The 26570-nt window shown below is 29.6% G+C and overlaps 2 protein-coding genes across 7 annotated transcripts in view; one reads left to right on the top strand and one right to left on the bottom strand.

Annotated features, from left to right (window-relative positions):
* The window catches only part of LOC107456112 (YLP motif-containing protein 1), a 132705-nt gene extending 109790 nt beyond the window's left edge, over positions 1 to 22915 (bottom strand). For 4 of the 6 annotated variants that reach the window (XR_011637579.1, XR_011637578.1, XM_043054104.2 and 1 more), the window contains exons 1-2: positions 22810 to 22915; positions 14212 to 14319 (exon numbers count right to left, since the gene is read on the bottom strand). Coding sequence is in view for 2 of the 6 variants with exons in the window: in XM_043054104.2 (XP_042910038.1) it covers positions 14212 to 14223 (12 nt within the window). In the remaining 4 variants the exon portion in view is untranslated. The remainder of the gene's footprint in view (positions 1 to 14211; positions 14320 to 22809) is intronic. The other 2 variants (XM_071184666.1, XM_071184665.1) reach the window with 1 other exon arrangement.
* LOC107456111 (jerky protein homolog) lies at positions 19774 to 21216 on the top strand. The gene is made up of 2 exons (XM_043054105.1): positions 19774 to 20421; positions 20590 to 21216. The coding sequence occupies exons 1-2, from the start codon at positions 19774 to 19776 to the stop codon at positions 21214 to 21216; spliced, it is 1275 nt and encodes a 424-aa protein (XP_042910039.1).
* Positions 22916 to 26570: the final 3655 nt, after the last annotated feature.

Here is a 26570-nt window from a genome sequence, read left to right on the forward strand (position 1 = left end):
CAACTCCTTGAGTGAAATCTTAGTTTTCCAAAACATTTTCTAACTAATTTTTCTAAGTATAAAAATTTAAGGAGCAGAGCTGAACATTTTATTCTAACTTTGTCTGTGCTAAATTAAAGCTGAACCCATTTGATAAGCATATTTTTGTGTTTTCAATAACCTTACCATTACCTGCTGCCAGGGCCGGATTAACCTATAGGCACACTAGGCACGTGCCTACCTAGGGCCTACGAAAAACTTGGGAGAAAAAAATTTGTTGACAAAAATAATTTAGCTTTAAAAACAACAAGTGTATTTTGCACAAAATTATGAAGTTACAAATAAAAATATAATATTTTTCGGTAATAAATTATTTTGCAGAATCTTATGATCTAATATATTACTTTTTTGCGATTTTTGGATTCAACGAAATCTTGTATTATGCTGTCTTATGTATGCTACGCTACTAAAAATGTTAAAAAAAAATATGCAAGAAAATTTTAGCATATATTTTGAAAAGAGGGGAGGAGTGGGGGAAGGAGGGGAGGGCCCAAAAACGGCTATGCCTAGGGCCTACGAAAGGTATAATCCGGCTCTGCCTGCTGCTTCATGGTAAAGTGACAGAGAAAAGTGAGAGGGGGGAACTGAAGTATACTAATCAAAGAGAATATATCTAAGAGAGTAAGTTACTGTAATAAATGTTTGAACTATTAATATTAATTCACACAATTCATGAAAATTTTTCTGAAAACCAACTTATATCCATTTTGTACAGCTCTATGGGATAAAGTGATGACACAAATTTTTCTTCACTGTTATAAAATATAATTGCTACGCCTTTTCAAGGCATAAACGTGTGTTTTCCTTATTAGGAAAAAAAAAGAAAACTAAATCAAATTAATTCTTTTTATTTACGGAAAACTTTTTGGTGCCTGACCAAGAAAAATTGACTCAACTACTGGGAGGAGACTGTACAAAATGCGATGAAGAGTTAAATGGATTAGATTTTAGTTACTTTAAACTTACAAAAGTATTGCCCGTACAATCCTTTTATTTGTTCAGCTGATATGTCAAAATACTTATCTCTAATACTATGCCCTCTTATTTCTTTAGACTAGGGTTACGATGTTCTTGCTTTCTGCAAATAATGCAGTGTACACTGCAATTCATAAATACCATACCCAATTTACAAGTTTCACTAGTATTGATGGAACAATTTATAGTTAAGAGCTTTCTGAATTATATGCTGCAATATATACAATTAGCACAGTTTAATAATTACATATCTTTATATATACATATAACAAAATTCATCAGTAAAAAATTGTTTTTTAATTAAGCGATTCATGAATCTCATATAATGATTCATATTCACTCCATTAACCCTTTCGCGACGGGAAGCGCAAACGCACGCTTATTGCCGGGCTGGCAGTCTCTCTTGCAAGTGTCTCTCCAGGGCCGAAGGGTCTTTGCTGTTAAGCCTAAATCCATGAAATTACCGAAATATCAAAGAGTTGTTTAATAATGTTCTGCAGAGTAATTAAATGGCATATGCTTTATATATATTTCTATAAATACTTTATTTACTTAAGTTATTTCTCGTTTAAATATATATTTTACGCATTTTATTTTCATACTTACCATTTAATAACTTTTAACATTAAATATCTGAAAACTAAATATATGACTTAAAATTCTTTTGTCGCATGAAAAATTTGAAAACACTAACATAGCACTAAAAACTGGACCGCAAATCGAAATACCCAATGCGAAAAAAATAAACCTCCCCAGCTTACTGTAAACAAATACCTCATGCGAATTTAAAGAGCCGTCATAAAACCTTTCTTTCTCCTCCACTCCTTCCCCCTAAAAGCCACGTGTTATGTGAGTTATACTACTCTCATTTTGAGTAGAAGGTCAAATCTACATGTATCTGAAACCATACGGACATACAATGCCATCTTCTGGCAGAAATTTAATTTTTTAAAACGTTCCAGGACACTGGCACAAATGAGTGACCGCCGGGGGTGAACGAGAAAACGCTCTGGCACACCGGTGTGTCGGCTGGGAAGTGAGTGCGTTTCTTGCTGGCACGTATATGTGACAGTCGGTGCGAAAGGGTTAATATATAAACACTTCAAAACCAATATACAAGTTGATAAACCTGACATTTTTTCTTATAATTCAATATTAAAAATGCTATAAGCAAAAATTATTTATCGTTAGTGATAAGTTTATCCAATCGATAAATTTAAATAATTTTCTAAACATACATTTTGTAAATTTTTGCACAACTCACTTAAATAAAGTAAAGTTGAAAGGCTAAATACTATGTTTAAGTGTAAAAAAATGAAATCTAAAAATTAAAAAAATTTTCGAACAAAAACTCGTATTCTTAAAGTTTTTATTTTAACACTAGTTTTTTTTTTCTAAATTTATTGAGGGTTTCTGACTTTTTACATAGGAGTGTAGAAAAATTCTTTGTTAAAAATTGGACAGTCAGAAATCCTTCACAGACTCTCTTTCTGTGATCTACGTGTAAGCCTACATGAACAGCTTCTCCACATGTGACCCTGCGACATTCAGCAGTAAAAGCATAGCTCCCTATGCATGAACTAAGAACTTTACTTTTATAAGTACTTTAAGAAGAGATTGGAAACGGAGAAAACATTCACTGACTATTTCTTCGAGACCACCTAAAATATATGTACAAAATTCTGAAAAATAGAAATCGTGCACTCCATGATTAGTGACTACCTTCTTAAACTAATGTGTTGGGCATATGTGCATATTATTTATATATATATACACACACAAATATATATATATACATATATCTTGATATCCTAAGTTTCCACTTTAACTGAGCTATCAAATATATTAAAGAATTCTTTTTTATTTTGGTTCCATTCTAAGGTTATGAATTTGATTACCCTAACAATCAGGAACACGAAAACCTGCAGCACTAACCAATTTATTGATTATTGCCAATATCATTGATAAAGGTCTAGCTATGAGGATGAATAAAGAACTTATTAAATCAACATACGAGAATCTTCCATACAATTGGACTAAAAGTAATCCAAAATGCTTTGCTTCTAACAATCATGAATATGCAGAAACTCTAAACAGAAGAACTAAATCATGTGCCTTCTTTTTTCCGAAAACATATGAATTCGCGAGTTAAGGTTGGCCACGGTTAAGTCTGCTTGTGCCTGTTTTATTTTAGCCTCTTGCTCTCCTTAACAAAGAAACAAAACAGTTGGCAGGCATTCTTATACAGAAACAAAAAAAAATGTACAAGAAACGGTGAAGAAAACTGCTAATAGATATTGAAATTTATCACTTATATCAAAAAAAGTAACGGTAGGTGTAATTGTTAAGCATTATGCGGAATACCTGCACTTCGTGGATCACTCAACTCCATGAATAATCAGGAGTTCACTGCATATTTTAAATATTTTTTAACAAGAAAAAAAATTACCATAAATTTTTTAGGCTCCTTTAAATCATAGATAAAAATTTACATCAATTAAATTGGGGAAGAAAATCTAGACTTGATCATTTTTAGTAATAAGTTGACATAAATGTTGTAAATTCAATGCTTCTAATTAATGACAAAATATTGAACTATTAAATTTTTATATATAATGACTAAGAAGAACTAATTTTTTTAATATACAAAGCTAAGATATCAGTTTGATATTTAATTTTTATTTATATTAACAGTATATTAAATTAAAATACTTTACACAATATTAAAATAAGCTACACATAAGATAACAGTAATTGCTCTTAGATTGAAAAAATAATTTATAATTAGTCAAAATTTTCTAAAAAAAAATAAAATGCAGTAAATTTTTTTATTATTTATTTATTTATTATGATTGTGGCATTCAAATTATTTTTTTTAAGGATATTACAAATTCTGTCTACAAAAGTTTAATAAAACAATGGAATGACCCTTCTTTCTTGGAATCTAAGTTAAATAACTACAAGGTCAATTATTTCAAACAAGCTAAAGTTTCAATCCTACTCATTTTTTGAAAATTTATTCTCGATATATTTTAGAGTACACTTCAGGCCATATTTTGAACAAGTTTATATTTTACACTCATTTTTCTTTTTACTTAAAAGTACTCAAGTCTTATAATTAAATGCATGAATAGTATGACAGTTAACGGGGCTTTTCACTACTTTTCCTCACTTTCAATATATGTCTAATTTTAAGAAATTAAATTGTTTCTAACTATTTCAAGCAATAAAATGTTTCGTCAATACTCATTTCAATTCTGGAAATATACGAACAATTTCTAATCAGAATTTACAAAATAAAAAAAAATTAACTTTCGCTTAACACACTAATTACAGTTAAAAAATATGCTATGATATAAAAACATCTTAATATTCTTTGTTTTAGCATTAAGAAAAACCTTAAGTTAGGAAAGAACAAATTTATTTAGATAATTCTAAAAATAGTAGGGTTTTGAAGTAATCTAACACTTTTCTATTTTTAGTATTTGCAAAATAAGGTATATCTAGAATTTCTCCTGAAATAACAATATTTAATGAATTGTTCTAAAAGAGAGAAATAATTTAATCTTTTCCTAGCAAATTTTTTCGACTTTCTCTTTTTTTAAACAGAGCAACTTTAGGGAGAATAGGTTAGAGGAAACAGAAGAGGAAAGAAAAAGTTAGAGCATCAAAATAAAATTGTAATTCCAGAATTATTGGTCTTTTAAAAAACAAAGAAACCTGTTTTATTTTTTTACATCGCACATAAATGCATTTACTTTCCATTACTCAAATAAATCGGACACAATAAAAAAAATCTAGTTTATTTTCATTTTCTAAGAAATAGTAAAACTTTCCGCTGCTTTGCATGGAATAATTACAAAGCAGCAAAAATGTTTTTAATTTCTAAACAGGGTTTAATTCTTAGCTAACTAGAAATAATTCTAAGCTTTCTTTTATTAAGAACTTGGCGTAGATTAGTTAATTATTGAAAATAATCGACATTCTAGCATAAAGAATAAGATTTTGAAAAATGTAAAAATATTATTAAGCATGTAGTAAAATATTTTGGGGAAACATGCGCAGCCATGTAATTAGACGCTTGTTTACGCAAAACAAAATTAAGACGCTTAAAACAATATATAAGATATTGAGAAAATTTTGGTTGCATATTCATCATTTGCATTTGTCATTATGTCACTACAAAGTCTAAGGCGGTCTGCTGCTATGGAAACAAGAAATCGCACATTTTAAAGTGGGGAGCTTCTTCCCTGACTCCCTCTCTTGCGCCCACCCTAGCTAAGCACTATCTTAAATAACGACCCAACACCTCTACTTGAAATGGTTAAACTTCTTAACCATAGTTACAGCCGCTACTCCAAGTGAACGGCTAGGGGAGTTCTTTACATAGTCAAACTATAATTGTTGTAACAATAAATATCAAAACACCATTTCAGATAATCATTACTACTAATAATAAAAATTTTATTCCAGAAAATATAGGAATTGATTTAAAATTTACAAAAATATTTATATTGTTGCAATCACACCAATTCCCGAATTAATTAACAAAAAAATAAAACTAAAAAAAGCAGATAAACACTCACATTCTAACACAAACATGCTTTTATAAAACTTACGTTGAATGAAATGGTTTAAACAAGTCTTTTTACTAAAATATGAATACATTTTCGGAAGATTTAATTGTATCGTATTTTATAATTAAAAAAAAAAGATCAGCAATCAACTATCATCGGAAAAATATGAATGAACCTACACATCAGTAGAACAGAAGTTATTCAGGATGATAAATATATATATTGCATTTTACAAACATATTATAATAAGTAAGATGAATCTAGCCACTGTTTATGACTAACCTTTTGCCATTAAAAATTTAACTGTTTTTATATAGTTTCTGATATTTTCATTTAAAGGATAGTAATTAAAAATGTGTTAGGAAAAGATGCCAAAAAATAATAATTAAAATGCAATTTGTGTGAATTTTGTTTAAAATCACATGTGATGGTCCAATATAGTATTTCTTTAGTTTTTGAAAACTTGCATTAGCCTGCAGACTNTTTTTTTTTTTTTTTTTTTTTTTTTTTTTTTTTTGCATGCGTTTTTATGATTTTGGTGAACATGAATTCAGCATTTAAATTTTTCATCAGATTCGTCTGCTTATGTGTTTTATTTAAACACATTGTAACGATGCAGTTTATGTGACAGATCAACCTTGACAAAGAAAAAACACATTTCTCCACATAAGTTTATGATGGAAAACAGACGGAAAAAAGGAATTCAAACTTCAGTTTTTCAATCCTGGAATAATCCAGTCATTTAAAGAAAGTTATACTAAATAACGGGAAATCATTTCTTTTCTTAATTCAGGTGATATGAAATATGCAAAAATAAATGTTCTGGAATCTCTAAATTTGATTTCTTGCACAGGGTCGAACAAAATGAATTACAAATGGCTTCATTATTAAAGCAGGTTTCTCGGTATCCGACAGGAATATTAGCCCATCAGAAGTTCTTTTGAAGTTGACAACCTGTATATCGACAACTACAACATATATCCCATTACTTTACAATTCCTGCAATATCTGATTTAATGCTTGCACCTGATGATAGTAATGAAAACGAGGAAGATGAATAAATACCGGAGGGTATACCGACGACTTAACAAGAGTGTCAATACATTTGATTTGTATGCTTTGAAACACTTAATTAGTAAACTTCATCAAAAACAATATTTGCAAATGTGAACCAAAACACAAATTTGCAAACAATTGCAGTAAGTATTGAAAGGTACACTGCTGAAATTTTATTAAAAAAAAAAGAGAGAGAAGATAACAGATTTTACCTAATAGTTCGTATCATAAAGGGCAATTTTGAAAAATATGCCAAGAATTCTTTATACTCCAATTTTAAGTTACACTGCTTTGTGCATTTATTACAGCAATCTGACGCAAAACATAAATTGTGGTTCCGCTGCATTCATTTTTAATAGAGTCTTATTGCAGACAATCTGTTATGGTAACAGCTTGCTGCAGAAGCAAATAGTCTTAACAGCAATGAGAAGTAAGTACAATTTCGTGTGGTTCTGGTGAAATAAATGTTTTTACCAAAACTCTTGTATTATCTACAAAAACAAAATATTTGTTTTTTTGAAAACAAACTAAATAATTAATTTGAGATGGTTAAAATATTACAAAAGCCAGGGTTCATTCTAGACGGGGTTTACGGGGCGCCCCTTCCCGTATCCCCTTTTGATGAAAATTTTCCACCCTGTTGCCCTTCAATCCTTTTAACCCGCCCTGATATAATAAAATGCGCCCTGGTGTGCCCCCTCCAAAAAGATACCACCTTCCTGCAAGAAAAAAATTTTTGGTTCTGTCCCCTCCCCCTACTTAGTGATACTTTTCTTGAAATCAACTTTTCTTCCCTCTAGCTCAATAGCTATGGGTAAATGAGATACTGAAATGCTCCCCCTCTCCCCTCCTCTTTACTATTTCCCCTTGAAATTGGTAGTTTAAATAAGAGATCTTCCAAGAAGTTCCTCCTGTCAGGAAATGCAACCCCTCCTGCAGCTGGGTGGGTTCCTATTTTCTCTTTTTAGAAAAATTTATTTTTCTTAGAAATGGAAGTATTGCTTATTTTAAGAAACCATACAGCAATGGTGACGGTCAGTAGGCCTGCCATGAGTTTTCTTGGAAAGAATTTTTTAAGGGAAGAAATCTTGTTCACAAACCCTGTAGACAATTGTAGGTAATGTCCCAACAATTGTCAGGTCATTGAAAAAAGATATGTTCTCATGTATCTTCTGGAGCCCTTCACCCCCCTCTGCCCAGCTTATTCTTTTGACGGAAGAAAGAATTCTTCGTTGGCACGCTGCCAGGAGTATTAACGGATCTGTCTTTTTTTTAAAAATATTTTTTTACTCCTTTAAAATATTGTTTAGCGCTATAAACATTCTAACTTTCTTGTTTTCGTTAGAATTTGTCTTAGCAGTCGATCTTTTTATTAATTTGTTTATTTATATTAATACTACTGTGTGCAAAGGTATGACTGTGCCTCATAAAGGTTGAATGAAGCACACAATTTATTTGCATACTTAATTCAATTAATCTGTACAGTGCTGTTCGTTTTGGTTAAAAGCCACTAACAACAGAAAGGTTCCTGTGTGTTTGCAGGCAATGTGTCCCCTGATGAAGGTACTGTTCCGCAAACACACATTTAATTTTTAGTATTTTTAATATTTTATTATTAAAAATTTTTGTCTTATTTCTAGCTTATACATAATTATTCATTTAAATTATGCAAAGAAGGCTAAGGTATATGCCCTTTTTTAAACTTGCTGCCCTTTTTTTTTAAAGTATAGTACCCTTTTCAATTTATAGTACCCTGCCCTTTTTTTAGTCTAGAATGAACCCTGCAAAAGCATTTAAGAGAGGGGCTGTGATCTGTTTAATGTTGCTTACAAGGGAGCAGATGGGAGTGTGTAATACCTGCATACGACATCAAAATTTCCTTGTTTAAAAATTTTTTTAAATCAGAAGATTGCTGAGACTAGTTCTCAGCAGCCAGCATAATAATTTCATGAAAATATATGTACATTTGTTACAATTTTTTTTTATTTAACATTGATTGTGAATAAACAAAATATTTTTATCTGCCGTAACATATTTGTCACGAGAAATATAATTTATCCACCACCCTTGCTGTAGAAAATATTCCAGAGTGTCTAAATTTCATTTGTTAATTTTTAAAACATATTTATGAAATTGTTATTTTTGCTATTTTTCCTTAATTTGATTTCAGTTTTTAAACAGTAATTTTTCAAATTGAAAAAGAGATAAGTGTAGCTAAATAAAACTATCCCGTATGACAATAAAAGATATTCACTACAAACACTCTCGACAGGTCATTTTGGAAACTGGGGCTGTTTAAGATGAGACCAATAAAAAATTTAAACAAAAACATTTAATAACTATATGAAAAACAGAATATTTTAAACACTACAGTGCTATCTCAATGACTTAAATAGGAAACTCAATTGAGCCAATTTAATGTGCAGACGATAAATAATAAAATAGTATTGAAAGATGAAGTTTAACATATCATATCGAGTATAATATATCATACTATGAGAAGTCCGCTATAACGACATTTCCAAGTCACCCTCAAAATCTGAATATTTAGGATGAGTAAAGTACTAAAAAAAATAATTTATAAATAAAACAAAACTAGTATTTTTAACTTTTTAATCTCTCAATATTTCAAGAGGTAAATTTTAAACTGAGCTAATTAAACCCTGCAGGTGATAAAAATTATATGAAAACACAGAGTTAAAGCTTGATATATTGAGTAATTCACATTACGAGAAATCTGCTATTAGAACAAATTTCCAAGTGACTGTCAAAATCCTAAATGTTAAAGGTTTCAAAGTTGTATGTTAATAATGAGTTAAAAATAACAAGAGTTACAGAATTTTCTTTAGAGACATACATTTTTCTGCTGTTTAAGTGAGCAATACAAAAAAGGTTTAATTGTAAAAAAAAAAAAAAAAATTTCTGGTATCAATATAGAAAACCTAAAGGTGAACCTTCTCGTAAATTCGAGGGGGTTTGAATCATACTGTAGACATGGATGTAGCTTTCGCTGTGTTCTATGCCTTTTCTTCTGAGTTAATGTAACCCACCCTATGAATAGGTTTGTGGTTGTATGACATGGGCGATGTACTTCACCGCCGTAGCTTAGCCACAGGTGTCGCTCTCAGTCTACAATCTGTAGGGAAAAAAACAGTCTACCCTACTAGATGCATATTAAAAATCAAAATAGTTGTCCATAATAAAAGAGGTTCATTATAACTTGTTCAAGTACTGTAAGGCAATTCCACAATTATGGACTTTTAATATTCTAATTAAGTTAAAAAATCATCAAGCACTTTTAACTTTTTTTTGCAGGGATGTATTTACACTTGTCTGAATCTTTTTAAATTTCATGAATTTAAATAAATTGAATGAGATGAATTTCCATGAATTTAAAAAAATAAATCAATAAAAACTAGATTTTACAGATGTATTCACACAAACGTCAGAATTGCACACTGAGGTAAATTACATATTTTTATGAATTATATGAAAAGTTTAGAAAAGGTTTTTTTTAACCCTTTGACAGTTAGGGAAATGGTCAGTTTTCGTATTACGAGTAAAGAGTAGTCGAAATAGGCTTCCTACAAAAGTTTTAAAAAATGGTAGCAAATTAAATAGTTAAACCTGTAGCATAAGGATAATTATGCCAACTTTTTAAAAGTATCGCTACGTGATAACAGCAATGAAGTTGAAATTCATATCAGGGGTCTGTCTAGGTTTTTCTGAGAGGTACCTATTTTGTGAAAATTTAGACACAATTTGTGAAAAATTAAAAATTATATTAAAAAATCAACACAAAAATATGGATTTATCGTTTTTTAATGGATACAAAAATAAAATTTTAAGAGAAAGTATTTTGTGAAACTACCGTTTTCCCTAAAGTTGAATTTGTGAAGGTACCGCTAAACGGTAGTAAATTCGGCCTGGACAGACCCCTGCATATGATGTCAAAATTCTGATATGTAGTGGTAAAAAAATTACTAAAAATGAAAAATACTAAATTGAAGATAAAAAATTTCGTTCCCACTAGAAAATATTTTTTTTTACAAAGTGGAGCAGTTTGCATCTCTGTATATGTTAAACAAAAAAACATCTAATTTTTACTTTTAAATTGAGATAATTTGTTTAATATTTTTAGAGACATTTTCTAGGAATGCAGCAAGCATCATTATAATAACTTCGTAATGTTTACAAACTATCTGTTTATGATAGTTTAAGCTATTGATAAACGTTCTTCTATTCTAATATCATTGAAAACAAGCAAAAGCTATTCATTTTAGTTCAAACTGGTAGAAGGCCATCTAAAAAAGAACAGATTTACATAGAAATTCAAGAATAAATTGCAAAATTCTATTTATACCGATTGTTTTCTGTGGTAGGGTAAAGTGGGTATATGGTTAGGCTTAGCTAAGTGTTGTATGATAAGGATGCTTGTTTTACTTCTGTGTTAGCTTTAGTAAGAATCTAATGCTCTATATTTTATAATAAAATAGATCAAAAAATATAATTTACTTGTTCGATTATAGCCCTACATAGTAATTTTAACACTGAAAACAAAATTTCTTATAAATTTAATTCTTCAAAAAGAAAGATATGGGGCGTATTATACAATTTAAAAAAATACCAAAATAGCATAATGGTACAACTTAGTAAGAATATTTAAAGATATAGATGTGTTTTCACCTTCGTATGGTAGTTTTTTCCATGGAAAACAAAACAATTTCAGCAGAATAAAAAAGTTGAATAAAAATGCATTTTTGCTTTAAATAATAAAAACACTTTAAATTACCACTATAGATATTAACTTTTACACTGATTTATATTTCAAATAAACCAAAAATTATAGGAGTTTTCTTGAAAGTGTGTAAAGTTTTCATGAAAGTGTATAGTTTAGCAAACCCAGGTCCTGATGATCAGAACATCTGAAGTGAAATCTAATTTTGATAGCCCTCCAATACTAACTCTTAAATCAATAATACGAAGAAAAATATCTCAGCATTTGCTTTTTTTTTTAAATATAATTATGATACATTAATTTTAGAGCATTTTTATTTCTAAAACAGTATTTACAAATGGTTTTTTAGTGAAATATACTCATTTTAGAGCTATACCCATTTTACCCCACTCTGGGATAAAGTGGGTATATCAAAACATATACTTCTGAATGCATTACTACTGTAAATAAAAATAAATAATAAAAAAAAAAAAATTAAAAAATTAAAAATTATGTTTCATGTCAAATCTATATGAATTTAAAATGCATCAAAATTTTCAGTAAAATAAATGTAATGGTTTCGGAGCCTTCCAGAAAAAAAATAATGATTTTATACCCACTTTAAACCACCTGACCCTATATTTTAACCTTAGGTAAGAATTTATTTACAATACTGTAATGAATTTAATTAAAAGTTGAAATCCCACCCTTGAAACTGTGTGATATGTTAAACTAGTATGTTTTTTTTAAATTTTTACTTAAAAAAAATATCTCAGCATTTAATTAACACCTTTATTTTCAGTTGAAAATAAAGGTATTAATTAAATGCTAATCGAAATCAGGCTGCATAACAAAATATTCATTTTAAGGTTTAAAATGATATACAATGTATGAAGATTGCTTAACTCTGACATTTTGATATACTTTTCCAAGAGAATTACCCTGTAATTTCTCACATCTATTTTTTTACAACATATTCATATTTTGATCCAAATTACAAGCCGTAGTCACAATCTGATCCAAATAGTTTAGTTGGGAAAGCATTCAAACCTTTCACTGTTAATTATATTTTTTGCATATCTTTAAGACTTAAGCAAATCAGAAAATATTTATACAGAATTTTAAAATATATATATGCTAAAAAATAATTTGTAATAATTATTCAGTTTAATAATTAAAAGGTTTTTGATTTATATGGATCACAAATTTTTACATGGCATTTTACATTGCAAGATAATTTTTCCCTTATTCAAATCGTTTTTAAAAATTTCTAGAAAAATATTCTTTAAAAAAATTATTAATAATGTTTTTAAATTGTGGGTTAAATGTTATGACATTGGCACCAGCATTATGTAATACTATTTCAAACACTAATCTAACAGCTGATTAAATTTTTAACACTTTTTTATTGTTAATTTCACATGCTCAACTGTCATTTATAAACCATATCGAAATATTCATTAAATTACCTAACCGAAGCAGTTGCAGTGTAGTGTCGTATAAAATGGAGGAATTATGATAATTTTCACCCAATATTGGATGAAATGTGAAATTTTAACTTCGATGGCATGTTAACAATGAGTAAAAATTACTAATTCTAAAACAGAAAACAATTTTATTGTTAATCCAAAGCAAAATAAAAAAAAGGGACCTTTCAAATATTGTGTATACATGTAGTTAACAATTTTGTACCTCCCCCAAGCAGATACTCTGTTTGTTGTTACTTGGACTTCTACTTTCGAAACAAATTTAAGTAAATAATGTAACTGGGCTTAAAACAAAATTAACTTTTTAAATTTGTTACTAAAATTTTTAGTAGAATTTTTTGTCTTGATTCAGTGTCGCAAGTCTTTAAATCTTGAAACATTAAATAAATTTCTTCCAATTTTTTTTTTCCACAAATTTAACTTAAACTACAGGTATAAAAATTTCCAAATTAGATAACTTTCCAAATTTTTCGTTACATATTTTGAATTCCTTAAAAAAAAAAATTTAATAACTGAATTTTAGTGTCTAATGCAAACATTGCTCATACCTCTCCATCCTTTTATAAATAAAATTAGGCAAATTACAAAACCCTCAACCCCGCTTTAGTAATATTTGAACGGCCCCAAATGAAATATTTAGAAAGCTTTTGAAGACAATATAAGAGTTTTTTGTTTGTAAATAGAAGTATTACATCAAAATCGCAAGAAATTATACTAGTCTTGCACTCAACAAATCTGCCCACTGACGAATTGCAGATATGTCTAGGGCAAATTGTCGCTACAATAAATTGTGCAGCGATGAATTGTGCTTGCTGTGATGAATTGTGCTTGAAATGAATTGTTCCATGACAAATTGGTGCAGAATGTCTATGAAACTATTAAGTGTTAAAACTTTTAAGTTTGTAAGCGCTGTTTTAATACATAATAAAATTATAAACTCTATAAAAATCAATAAACACGTAATATTGAAAATAGAGTAAGAATATATTTTAAACTATAATTTCTACTTATGCAATTATTGTTATTATATATTTGATGTAATTATTGTTATTTATATGTTACAATTTATTTAGATGTAAAGGATTTAAATAAATGATCAAAGAAACTTCATATGTGTTATCAGTTCTTGAGTTTTAACCATTTTTTGATGTTATTCATTCAAAAACCCAACCCTGCAGACTTGTAATATATTGATCGAACAAGGGTGTGTTATAAAATCGAAACTTATTTTAAGCTATTTTTCCTTCAAGGGGAAAAATTCAAAGCTGTATTTACTTAAAAAGGAACAAGCAAAGAGCATCTAGAAAATGAACATCAAACTGTTTATAAAACAACACTGTCATTTAATTCAAATTCTTACTTTTCCAAGCATTCTTTAATTTTCTAAAGGGAGACATGTCTCAAACAATCTCGACGAGAATCAGGATCCATTATTTAGCTCTTCTATTGACGCCAGTACAAGCGGGTGCTGAAATAAATTCAACAAGGGATGTGATTGAAAGGTGCACCTATTATTACCGAATATATGTGTAGATAGAAGCATATTAGCGAAAGATTAGTAGACAGGCGCAAAATAAAATAATCACTTTCATGTGACACAACGGAGTGATTCAATTCTGCTAACTTCAAAAGCAACATATATTTAAATTTAAACATATATTTAAATTCCCAGGTCAGGATAGCCTAATTAGTGGGGCACTGGACCCATGTCCAAGAGTTCGTGGATTCGATCCCAGCCGGCCAAACACTCCCCATGTAGTAAATAGTGACTGATGCACGTTAAATCTATCGAGTCGCAAAGTCCTTCATGTTCCCATAACAAATCGATACCTCTTGGGGTTCTGATCCTTGTATTCTGGATTGGTTCAAAACTACAAGGCTCGGAGTTGAACATTAATCGTAAACCCAAAATTGGCTGTACAACGACGCATAAAATAAAAAAAATATTGTAGGGCAGTGTTTTCCAACCAATACAAAGCTTAGAGATAATAGTATCAGGTAATTAAGGAGTTTATAAAAAAAATTTAACTCAATTGTACCAAATATTCAGTCTAGAAAATAGAAAAAATAATTTTTAAATTACTTTTTTCACAAGTCAATGAGTTAAAATTATAATTGATTTCATCATCATAATTATGTTTTGCAAAAAAATAAGAAGAAAAAAAGGATCGATGACAATTCAAATAATTAGATGTTTAGACTAATTGAATATTAAGTTACAAGACTAGACTGAATAACAAAAAGAAACCAGATCCTAAGACTTAAATGTATTTCTAGCAATAATTTTAACTTTCCTTTTTCTAGAAATTAATATGTACTAAAATATTATCAATAATTTATATTTCTATTATTAAACAAATTTAATAAAATATTGGCTGACAGCCGTAGCGGCTCAGGGGATAGAGCGCCCACCTCCCAAAAAGGTGAACTGGGTTCGAATACCGGCATTGGCTGGTTGGTTCGAATTCCGCACCCAAGTCACAAAGACCACAGTGCTGATGTAAAATAATCCTCAGTGGTAGATGGATCATAGGTTTGAGTCCCCTTACCGTCAGGCTAACTGTGGGATATTTTCATGGTTTTTCTCGCCATGTAACACAAAAGCGGGTTAGTTCCATCAAACAGTCCTCCACAAAGGCGTATTACTCCCAATACTTGATCCAGGAGTTCTCTTGTCTTCTGGATTGAGTTCAAAATTACAAGGATACGGAGTTGAACATGGGTTGTCGTAAACTGAAAATTCGGTCGGCTGTTCAACGATGGTTATAAAATTAAGCATAAGAAAAATGTTATTTATTGATGGCGAATGGCTAGAAATACATTGCTCGATGATTCAACCTTTCTTCTTCTCTTTAAATTTCATCTTTAACTCCAAGGTTACATACAAAGCACGTTTTTTAAAACTTTATTTTCATAAGACGAATAGAATATGTACAAGCTAAACAATACAAAATTATCTAATGAGTGAGCAAAGCAATCCTTAAGTAGTTCTTTTAACAGTTAAAGCAGTGCAGCGAGCAGGGGGCGATGTCCTCAAGTTTAGCGTCATTAGAAGAAATACTATTACAAATTAAGTATAAAACCACATCTTTTAATTGAAATACGTATTTCACCATTGTGAATTGCTAGTGGAAATATTTAGGAAATTTGCTCTATGAAAAAGCAAGAAAATATACTTTAAAAAGATATAGGAAAGAGTATAATTATGGGAATGTATTTTTATTTCTCCCATATATGTACTTTTTCTTTATTTAATTATTTGGGAAAACTGGTTTAACAACATGGAGAAAACTGCAGATTGGTTAGAATGCAACTTCCTATACACGTGAACATAAGATAATTAATAACTAACAACCTGTATTAACCTACAAAACAAACGAGCATTCTTATGAAATTATACTTTGAAAACAAACAAGTTATAATTATTGGTTCGACATATCAATTGATACAATTAGGAGACAAGGGTTCAAAAAACTTAAAAAATTACAACCAAGCCACTAGGCAGCAACACAATATCCTGCTGTCTTGCTGTGTTGATGTCACACATATAAACTGCGAAAAATGCTTAGATTTTTTAAAATACAAAATCGGCTAACATGCAACTTTTATGAATGACAGTTCCAGAGAAAAAGTTTATAAATCCGATTAAGCATTTGAACCTTAATCTGTTATTGACATCAAAAATATAAAAAATATTACAAATCGAGGACTAGCTAAAAAACTGTTTTTCAAACAATTGTAGTTTTTCTGCAGAGTAAAAGCAGGATTATTTTTTTGGGGTCTTATTTCATAAAGAATATTTATTACCAATAATAATGTTAATTATAACATTTCAAAATAGATTAAAAATTTTAAAAAAAAGGAGGCGGAATGTTGATAAGAGTCTCACGAAAGTTTTAAATTATAACTTTCCATTTAATTTATGTAAAATAATTTGCGGGCAAAAAAAAAGAGCATTCTTAATCATACCTGTTTAGTTTTATGCTTATTTAAATTCAGTGCTTTTAACACGTAATAAATATTTATTTTGTGTATATCAACTAAAGTAACTTTAAAAAAAAAATTTTAAGTTATGGTTTCTCATCTAATATACTCTTCAGTAGATATCGAATGTTTCGGTTTATAATTGTAAAAAAGAAGGGGAAAAAATGAGAAGTCAAAAAAAAAAAAGCAACTTGCAAATAAATCTGACAATTTTTCTCTTTGGTACAGACCTGCCAACTCTCAGGCTTTTGTGTCCAATCTAAGGCCACTAAATTTTCTAAGGCTTACTTCTGAAGAGAAGAGGATGCTATAACGTAGGAGAAATTTTAAATAACAATTTCTGTTTCAATCCCATTAGCAATTTAAAATTTGAAGTAAAAAAAAAGTGAGTACAGGTAAACCTCAAGTACAGCAAATACTGAATTTTTTTTTTTTTTCTAAATTATCAAACTACATAATAATGCCATAATTTGTGTTTGAAACTCTAGATTTATCTGAACTTATTTGTTTTCATTGCTTTTAATTTCTTGTGGAGGTGAGGGGAAAATTGCCACAAAGGGTTTTAGCCATGGCACAGTGTCTTGGCAAATTTAAAAATCAGAGAATGTGGACACACTCATATTTTGCATGGAACCCTTAAAAATGTTATCTTCAGATCAGTGACTTTATAGTTCCAACTGTAAATAAGGTCATTAAATTAAATTTGAATGTTGCAGACTTTACATAACTTAGTTTATAAAACCTGATTATTTTTATATGAAAATTCGTCCCTTCTTGCTAATCTAATGTCCAGATAATCTGACCATAAAGTAGATAGTTATAAAATTAATGAGATATTTGTGTTTCCAGGCATAAAACAATTAAAAATTTAATATGTTTAGTACCTTGCTAAATGCTGAAAAACTGCATATGGTTAATAGCATAAAAAATTTGTAAAAAGATTCAAATTTAAGGGAGGAAAAGGACAATTACATAAAAAAAAAGTTTTAAGCCCTGTGACAGAATTTTTTTCAGCTTTTTGCAACAATTCTCTCTAGCACTAATACCTTTCTGAAAGACAATAGTAGCAAATTTATATGTTACTACTTTAAAGAAACAGAAGTGCTTTCTGCTTGCAAAAAATAAAACTTCATGTATAGATGAGAACAGTATATAATTTTTTTTAAAACTAAACATAAAAGAATACATATTTTCATATTATTGGTGATATTCTCCTCTTCAAAAAAATATTTCCATAAATTAATTTTTTGTTATTTGGAGTTTACTTTTTATAATATATTTTTTATAGGATATTATTTATTACAACCTAGTCCCAAAACGAAACATGCATTTGAGGAGTCAGATTCGGATGATTTCATTGTCGATCTTTTCTTCGGCAATCATTACAACGGATTTCATAATTTTTAATAATTTTCTTTATTGTTATGATTATTTACAAAATGCAAAGAAGGAAATAATTTGTGCGCCCCTAAAAAAATTTAAGAATATAGCCCGTAACATTAGAATAAAAAATTATTACATGTTCAATTTAATATATATATATATATNCTATCTATATATATATATATATATATATTATATTTATTTTGTAAACAGAGCGCTTTTATTATTTTAAATTAGTAACATATATGTTTGTTAGTATTAAAAGTATCATGCAGAACGATACTAGCGCTAGAGAGTTTTGTCACAGAGAGCTCGAAAAAATTCTGCCACAGAAGTTTCAAGTTGAGTATCTGTAGCTATTTTAAATTACATGGGCAATACTATAATTTTTTAATCTAACTTTAATAATTCATTAATAAGTAATGGCAAAGTCTATAAAGGAAAAAAAAACAAAGAAAAAACAAGGCAAGATACTGCACCCTTTCCATTTATCACCTTTTCCGACCAAGTGACTGTTTTGGGGGTTTTCTCGGAGTTATCTAAAAGAATAAAAAAGAAAGATAGAAAGAATAATTGCTTCTTTTTTTTTATTCCAAGGTATGAAATTAATAAGAAGTCACTTAATGATGAGTTTAGGAGGAAGAAGAACTAAGCAATACAGCTTTGCATTAACACAGAATTCTCAGATTTTTTGGGGAATTTTCTTGACAGGATCCTTTGGAGATAGAACCAACTGATAACTTATGATTGAGCTCTGCTGGAGGTAACTAATATATAAAACAAATACATAAATTTATATATTTATTTCAGAATATTTTCCCGTGATATCTTTGCATTTATCAAACCAAATACTCCATTAACTGAGAAAATAAACTGATTCGTAAATTTTTCGATAAATTTCACGATACAATTGTTAATTGTGTATTATCTAATGCAAAAACATGTCTTTGACAAGACCAATTCACAAGATATCAAATACTTTTTTAAAAACATGTGTAATGCACTTACACATATTTTTATTAAGTGGAAAAAACCCATTATATTACATTCTTTCCACACAGCAAGATATTCATCACACTTACATTTAATAAATTATTCCGAATAAATTTTGAATTTTTTTTATTTACTTTTTCTATTTAAAGCAATGAATATTTCTGGAATATTTTAAAGTAAGAAAGAAATTTTATAATACAACAAAGGACTTTTGCTATTACAGTAGAAGTCCATTAGTCCGGCATCCAACAGTCCGGAATGCTCGATAGTCCGGCATGGATCCGGAAAATTGTAAAAATTTTGGTTTTCTCCAAAAGTGTGTCTTTAAAGCAAATAAAAACGCTCGAGAGCTATTCGGAAGTTTTCGGGGTAGTTCGGGATCATCCGGAAGCGCTCGGTATTGTTCGGAAACATGTGCAGTGCAGTTCCGTTAATCAATCACGAAGCGTCTTCGCCTTTTTTTTTTGTGCGTTGTTGTTTTGTGTCCTTTCACATTGCAGTAAACGTAACTTTTGAAACCGTTTATAAAAAAAGTGATTTTCGTTCTAACTGTACAGTGATCATGTCTTCAAAACCTATGCCTTCGAGTTCAAAAGGAGAGAAACGAAAACACGTAACACTGACTCTCAATCAGAAACTAGAAATCATCAAACAGCTAGAAAAAGGCAATAGAAATGTTTTAATGAATGAGTTTAATATTGGCTCATCAACTATTTATGACATTAAAAAACAAAAAGATGAACTAATAAAGTTTGCTTATCAATCGATAACTGAAAAATTGGCTTCTAGACAAATGTTAAAAAAACCAAAACTGGAACAGCTAGATAGTGTGTTGTTCAAATGGTTTAGTATAGTACGTTCTGAAGGAAAGTCGGTAACAGGGCCAATGATTGTTGAAAAGGCAAAGAAATTCGGCCAAGATTTAGGAGTTGCTGAAAGTGAATGTAATTATTCTGATGGTTGGCTCAGAAACTTTAAGTTTCGGCATGGAATTCGAAGACTTGATGTAACTGGAGAAACACTTTCAGCAAACCAAAACTCTGCAGAAAAATACAAAGACGAGTTTGAGAAAATCGTGGTTGATAATGACTTAACACCTGAACAGATTTACAATGCTGATGAAACAGGGCTATTGTGGCGATGTTTACCAACATCTACACTAGCTGGGGGAGGAGAAAAAGCAGCCAAGGGTTTTTTTTTTAAAAAAAAAGTCAGATTAACCGATTTGCTATATGTGCTAATGCGTCTGGAAACCACCGAGTGACCCCTTTTGTGATAGGTAAATCTGCAAAACCAAGGGCTTTTAAGAATGTTACACACTTGCCTGTCCAATACGATGATCAATCAAATACGTGGATGACTACCGCCCTCTTTAAAGGAGGTCAAGGAATCCTTCAAAAGCCTTGGTCTACCAGAAAATACTAAAGCCATCCTTCTTTTGGACAATTGCAAAGCCCACCCGCCAGTAGATGAGTTAGTTTCTGGAAATATTGTTGCTACTCTGCTCCCATCTAACGTAACATCTTTGATTCAACCCATGGACCAAGGGGTTATTCCAAATTTTAAATGCTTTTATAGAAGGTCTTTTATACAAGGCCTGTTAAATGCCGACTGTGACGTGACTGATTTTCAAAAAAAGTTTACAGTAAAAGATGCCGTCTATGCTATTTCACTGTCTTGGAACCAGGTAAAAAATACAATACTCCAAAAATGCTGGAGAAAACTTCGGCCAGCTGCAAACCCTGCATCTGACCTAACTCCACAGACTGATGAGGAAGAAAACCATCAAGACGCTGTGACCAAAGTTTTGGATGTCGTTAGAAGTGCTGACAATCCCTTGAAAAACCTGCCTGAAGATGAGGTAGAGGAGTGGCTTCTAATCGATGAGAATGAGCCTGTTGAACAAGAACTAAACGATGAGGACATTATCAACATTGTAGTAAACCCTCAGCCTACTCAAAATCTTGAAGAAAGTGACTCAGATGCTGAAACGGAAGAAAACTAAAAATCAGCTGGGCACTGCAGAATCACTCAATAAGTTTCTCTTTTGCTGAGGGTAGTTCTAGCTACAGTGCTTCAGAAATTATTGATTTCCATATCATTAAAAATAAATTTTATACTAAACGCCATAAGTCCAGAAAACAAAAAGATATTCATGACTTTTTTAAATCTAAGTGAAATATGTTTTACAGTAAGTGTACATACATTATATGAAATGTAAAATAAACTTTGCTGTATGTATTTGAATACTGTATTTGTAGTTTAATTATTAACATAATTGTTCTTATAATTATCGTCCGATAGACCGGAATTTTCGGTAGTCCGGCACCTAGCCGGTCCCGAACATGCCGGATTATCGGACTTCTCCTGTATATGAATACAGTGAAGCATTTACTTGAATGGCATTGCATAGCATTTGGGGAACTTGAAGCATCGTGAGAAATTAAAATATGTTTAGTTATTGAATGTACCCATTGAAAATTGATTTTTTTTTCACAATGTATTTTTTAATTTAAATTGCCAATATGTTGTTAAAAATTAATAACAGTCAGACTTAGATGAAATGAAAAACATTCTGCGAACACAAAGCTTGAGAACTAAAGCATGAGAATTGGCGGGCCTGTTACTATGAGAAGTTTTTCTCACAGACATAAAGAACTAGGAGGTAAGTAACTTTTGCATTAAATGCAGTTTTTGACAGTTCAAAAATTAATGATGACATTTAAGGGGTCATAAAAATAAGCATTTACTTTAAAAACTTGTCTTTTATGACTTCTTAAAAACAAAAGCAACTGTTTTTGATAAAAATTCTGATCTTAAGAATGACTTTGTATAGTTCTTAAAATGACTTTGTATAAAGAATGATTGATCAAGTTTATATTAATGAAAAACTCTCATTCCACAATCAATAAAAAGGATCAATCTCTAAGCCAATTCAGAGAGAAAAGAATAAATAAGCTTCTTTTTCATTACACGTTTCTGAAGCAGGAATAATGTGACCAGCTCGACTGAAAGAGCATTTCAAGTAATTTTACTATATTAAAGTTTGTCAGATGCAATTATTTTAGAAATTTATGTTTGTCAGCTTGTGCTGTTAGAAGTAAGAGCAACTTCTTACACAGAACGAACTCCTAATGCTTCTGGGGAGAACCTCTTAACATCAAGTGTTCCCAGTTTTTTCGGATTATTGACTGGACATGACTTTCTAGAAACACATCTACACCACATTGGACTTGTTGACACTCCAGCAGTAATTTCTGAAGAACAAGTTGACATGAATGACGAGCAACTCAAGAATTGTCCTGCCATCCAAGAGGCCTGCATTTCTTTGTATTTCAAGATGCTTACCACTGGAGGTACCTCTTTTTTTTGTATTGGCCTTATGCTCAATAAAGCAATTATAAAGATGTTATTTAAAAAAATTGTATTAAAATTGTTTCGTATCCTAAGTACCCTAAAGCTGATTTATTTTATGAGGCAAACGGTGGTTCTTTTATATATAACTTTAACAATATTCAAAAAAAGTCACAAAAGCTTATTTTCCCAACGCTAAGTTCATCCCAAAAAAATAAAGTCGTACTGTCTTGATCTATCTTACCTACAGTAGCCAAAGTTGTTCATCCAGCTTGTTCCAACAAGAGGTATGCCTGGCTTTGATGCCAAATATTCCTATTGCAAGGAGCAGCCATCTTTTCAACAGATGTTCCCTACAAGACAGCAGTATGTGTGCATCAGGAATAGTTAGCAAATAAATAATGGTCCCGTATGCTTCAAAAGATTTTTAACCTCCGAAGTTGAATAGATTTCTTTATCATTTCAACGATACCGTTATGTCTGTATGATGCAATTTAATCATGCAATAATGATCATAACTTATGTACAATAATATATTTTAATTTATGTAGGAGTAGGGTAAAAACCATCAAATGAAATAATGATAAACACTTATCTAAACCTTACTTAAAAATTTTAAATGTTTTTACAAAAATAGATTAATCTAAAGTCAACACTTTGGAACTCTTTTTTTTTTTTTTTTTTTGGCACTCAAATGTTTGGCGAATGTAGAACATTTCTATTGTTAAACCATTTTATCAAATACAAGTACATAAAACTTATATTGGAAATACAATTTAACCTATCAATAAATTGATTCTAACAAAAAAAAGTATGATTTCTTATGACTAACTTCATAGAAAATTAGAATATTCTGAAGGTGAGACTTGGATAAAAAAATAATACTAACATTACTTCACTGAATGCTGGAAATTTCAAAGGACATCAAGAATTGAATTATTCATTAAACATTTTGCAATGAAAAAAAATACATCATCTTAATTTTGTATGCAATATAACAAGCACCTTAAAAAGGGTGTTGTGCTTTTATGGCAGAAGTCAATCTAGAAAGAAAGTAAGCCTATAAACGATCCTTTTACAAATTAAAAATTACCCCCTTAAAAATTTAAACCGCTTGAAAAAGAAACTTCACACAAATTCCAACAACTTAAATGTAGTTGTCATGAAATCGTAAACTCTTAAAACCATCCTTTTAGAAAATCCTGTTGTTTCAAATTACATTGTTAATCCCCTTGCTTCCTGAGAGCAAAACATACTTTTCACATGTATTGAACTTGTACTTTTTATTGTAAATAAATGATAATTTTATCATTTATTTACAATAAAAGGTACAAATTAAATATGTTTTTAAACATATTTAATGGAATAGAAAAACAGTGAATAAATTAGTTTCTATTATAGATATATATCTATGAAAAATATCTAAATTCCTAAATTTTATTTATTTGTATTTTGCCTGCTAGGATAATTAACCAGCATAATTTTATGTTGCAATTAGAGTTGCTTTTTCCCCCCAGCAGTTCATTGTTTAGATATATAAACTTTTGTAAATAGTGCAAATGAAATTTTCTAATTTTATTTTGAAAATTTTATAACTTCCTCCAAAGTTTAACTTTGAACTTTCCAGATAGGCCAAGTATTTAATAGTGTCACTCCACGTCGTATTACATAACTCTCATTAGTTGTTTCCAAATGACACTGAATTCGCTTAGCAATGCTAGGCAAAGCGAAGCAAATTCACTATGAACACACGAATCAACCTATTTCTGCAGCAAGTCTGGAAGCAAAAAGAGAAGATTAATCAATCAAAATCATTTGCAGATGTTTCAAACAATCAGACAAGACCTTTTTTTGGTAATAAAGTTTGATTGGTCAAAATAGAAGACTTTGCTGAATTAAATAAGTTTGCTTCCATTTTTTTTTTTAAATTTAAGCACGAAGGTGAAAGAATAAAATTTGTTATTAAAAAATAATTTCTAATAAGAGAACCATCACACTGTTCCGTTTTAAACAAAAAATTATTGCACTAGTACGAAACAAAAAAAAAATCGACATTAATAGTTTTAAGATGCACAAAAAAATAAAATTTATATTAATACCCTTACACATGAGTCATTAAGAAATTAAATAGAAGTGCAATTGGCTATTTGTTTTATTGAAACGTTAATAATTTTACTCACCATAATTAGAGAACTTTAAAAAGGATAGTTACTCTAGACTAGTCTGAATGAGACTGGCATGATTATAAGGCTTAGATAAAACAAAAAAACTTTCTGCAAACAAAATACCTCAATTAAAAAAGTTTTTGATAGCAATTTATTGACTCATATAACTAGTTTCAACCCTCTCGCTGCCACTTTAATTTTAACGATATTTGTTTTTTAAAAAAACAATATTGATTATTAAATATATCAGCAAAAAGTTCCTTAAATTTAGCAGTTTCATGAAAATATAAAGATAAAACGTGCTATCGATTTACATTGTTCTTGTATATGCTTGGTATTGTATATTCTTTCTTTGTATACATATGTTCACTCAGAGACATTTCAATGCAAACATTTAATAAATGTTTTAAGATAGAATCACTTTTTAATTCTTCGAGACTTAAATAATTTTTCTTTTTCGTGCTACTCATTTTACAATACATATAAGTACAAAAATAATGATTTATAGATGAATATGACCTCATAATTTCGTATGTTTTTCTTACGAAAGAGTAATACTAAAAAAAATTTCGTGACGGTGGCAAATTTTCATAGAATGATGTTTGTGTCTATTACGCGTATCTGCTGCTAGCCACAAAAACATTTTCTAACCTAAATTCTTAACTAATGCCAAAACAAGGGGTGCCCAACCTGGGCCCACAGAAGCTTCTGAACACAATGAAAAAAATCTTTTTGAAAAATAAGAGCATCAAAAATTTTGAATCGCACATTTGAGTCATAATTTTTCCACTTGTTTAATTTGTACACATTATATTGTAAATTTGTTTCTCAAGTGCTTTTTCCGTGAAAAATGTTTCGAAATTCTGCATGATTTTTAAAAAAATCTAATATTTTTAACATAGTACGAAACGCAAATTTTAAGTTTGAGTAATCATTTTTTTACTAGTTTTATTTTTGTTGATTTCATCATAAATCCAATAATTTTTTGTTATTTTTGGCAGTTATAACTACTAAATTCAATATGGTTTTTAAAATCCTGATACACTTAATACAATATTACGACTCACGAGTCATAAATTGCATATGTGATGGATAACTTCTTGTGCTTTATTTGGGCTGATTTCATCCTAAATGTAAATAAATTTTTAAAGGTTCAAATAGGAAAGCTTTGCTTTGTATAGGAAGGCTTTGCTTTTCAACAAGATTCAAATTTCGCTTTTTTACTAAGAGATTATTTCTATACAAGAGTTTCAAGTTAATTTTTTAGGTTAGTTTTTCTTTTTATTTAAAAATAAAAAATTTAAAAAAAAAAAACACTAAAAAATAAAAAAAATTCATAAACATTATCAAAATCTGCCCTTATATCAATCGTTATTTTTTATTAGTTAAAATACAATTTTTTATTTATTAAAATTAATACATAATACACAGAGCTTATTCTAGGTAGGGTAAACAGGGTGCAGCATCCTGCTGCCCTTTTAGTCAAAAGAATCCATCCTGTTGCCCCTGAAGTAAATTAGTGCCCTGATGTAAGACTCCATACCCTTTTTGTTCTTTCTTTTCTCAACCCTTTATTTTTTTCTCCAAACTCTACAATGGATTTCTTAAACTTTTGTTATTTTTAACTCTTTTTATTTAGTTTGTCATTGCTGTCAATACATAGATTTATATGGGAAAGGAAAAATAGCCATCACACCCCCTTGTACTTGTCTTTGAAAATTTACAGTTACTTCCACTATCATTAAATCATAATTATTTTAATTATTAAATCATAACTACAGACACTTAAAAACATACATTTATTATTTTATTAATATATACATGCATTTTAAATGAATTA

Source organism: Parasteatoda tepidariorum, chromosome 8 (assembly GCF_043381705.1).
Source record: "Parasteatoda tepidariorum isolate YZ-2023 chromosome 8, CAS_Ptep_4.0, whole genome shotgun sequence".
NCBI lineage: Eukaryota > Metazoa > Arthropoda > Arachnida > Araneae > Theridiidae > Parasteatoda > Parasteatoda tepidariorum.

Excerpts from the sequence above, each read along its gene's own strand:
- LOC107456111 (XM_043054105.1), top strand. The coding sequence starts at position 19,774 with ATGTCTTCAAAACCTATGCCTTCGAGTTCAAAAGGAGAGAAACGAAAA. Across the intron at positions 20,422-20,589 it reads GTTTTTTTTTTAAAAAAAAA|GAGGTCAAGGAATCCTTCAA; the intron begins GTCAGATTAACC and ends CCCTCTTTAAAG.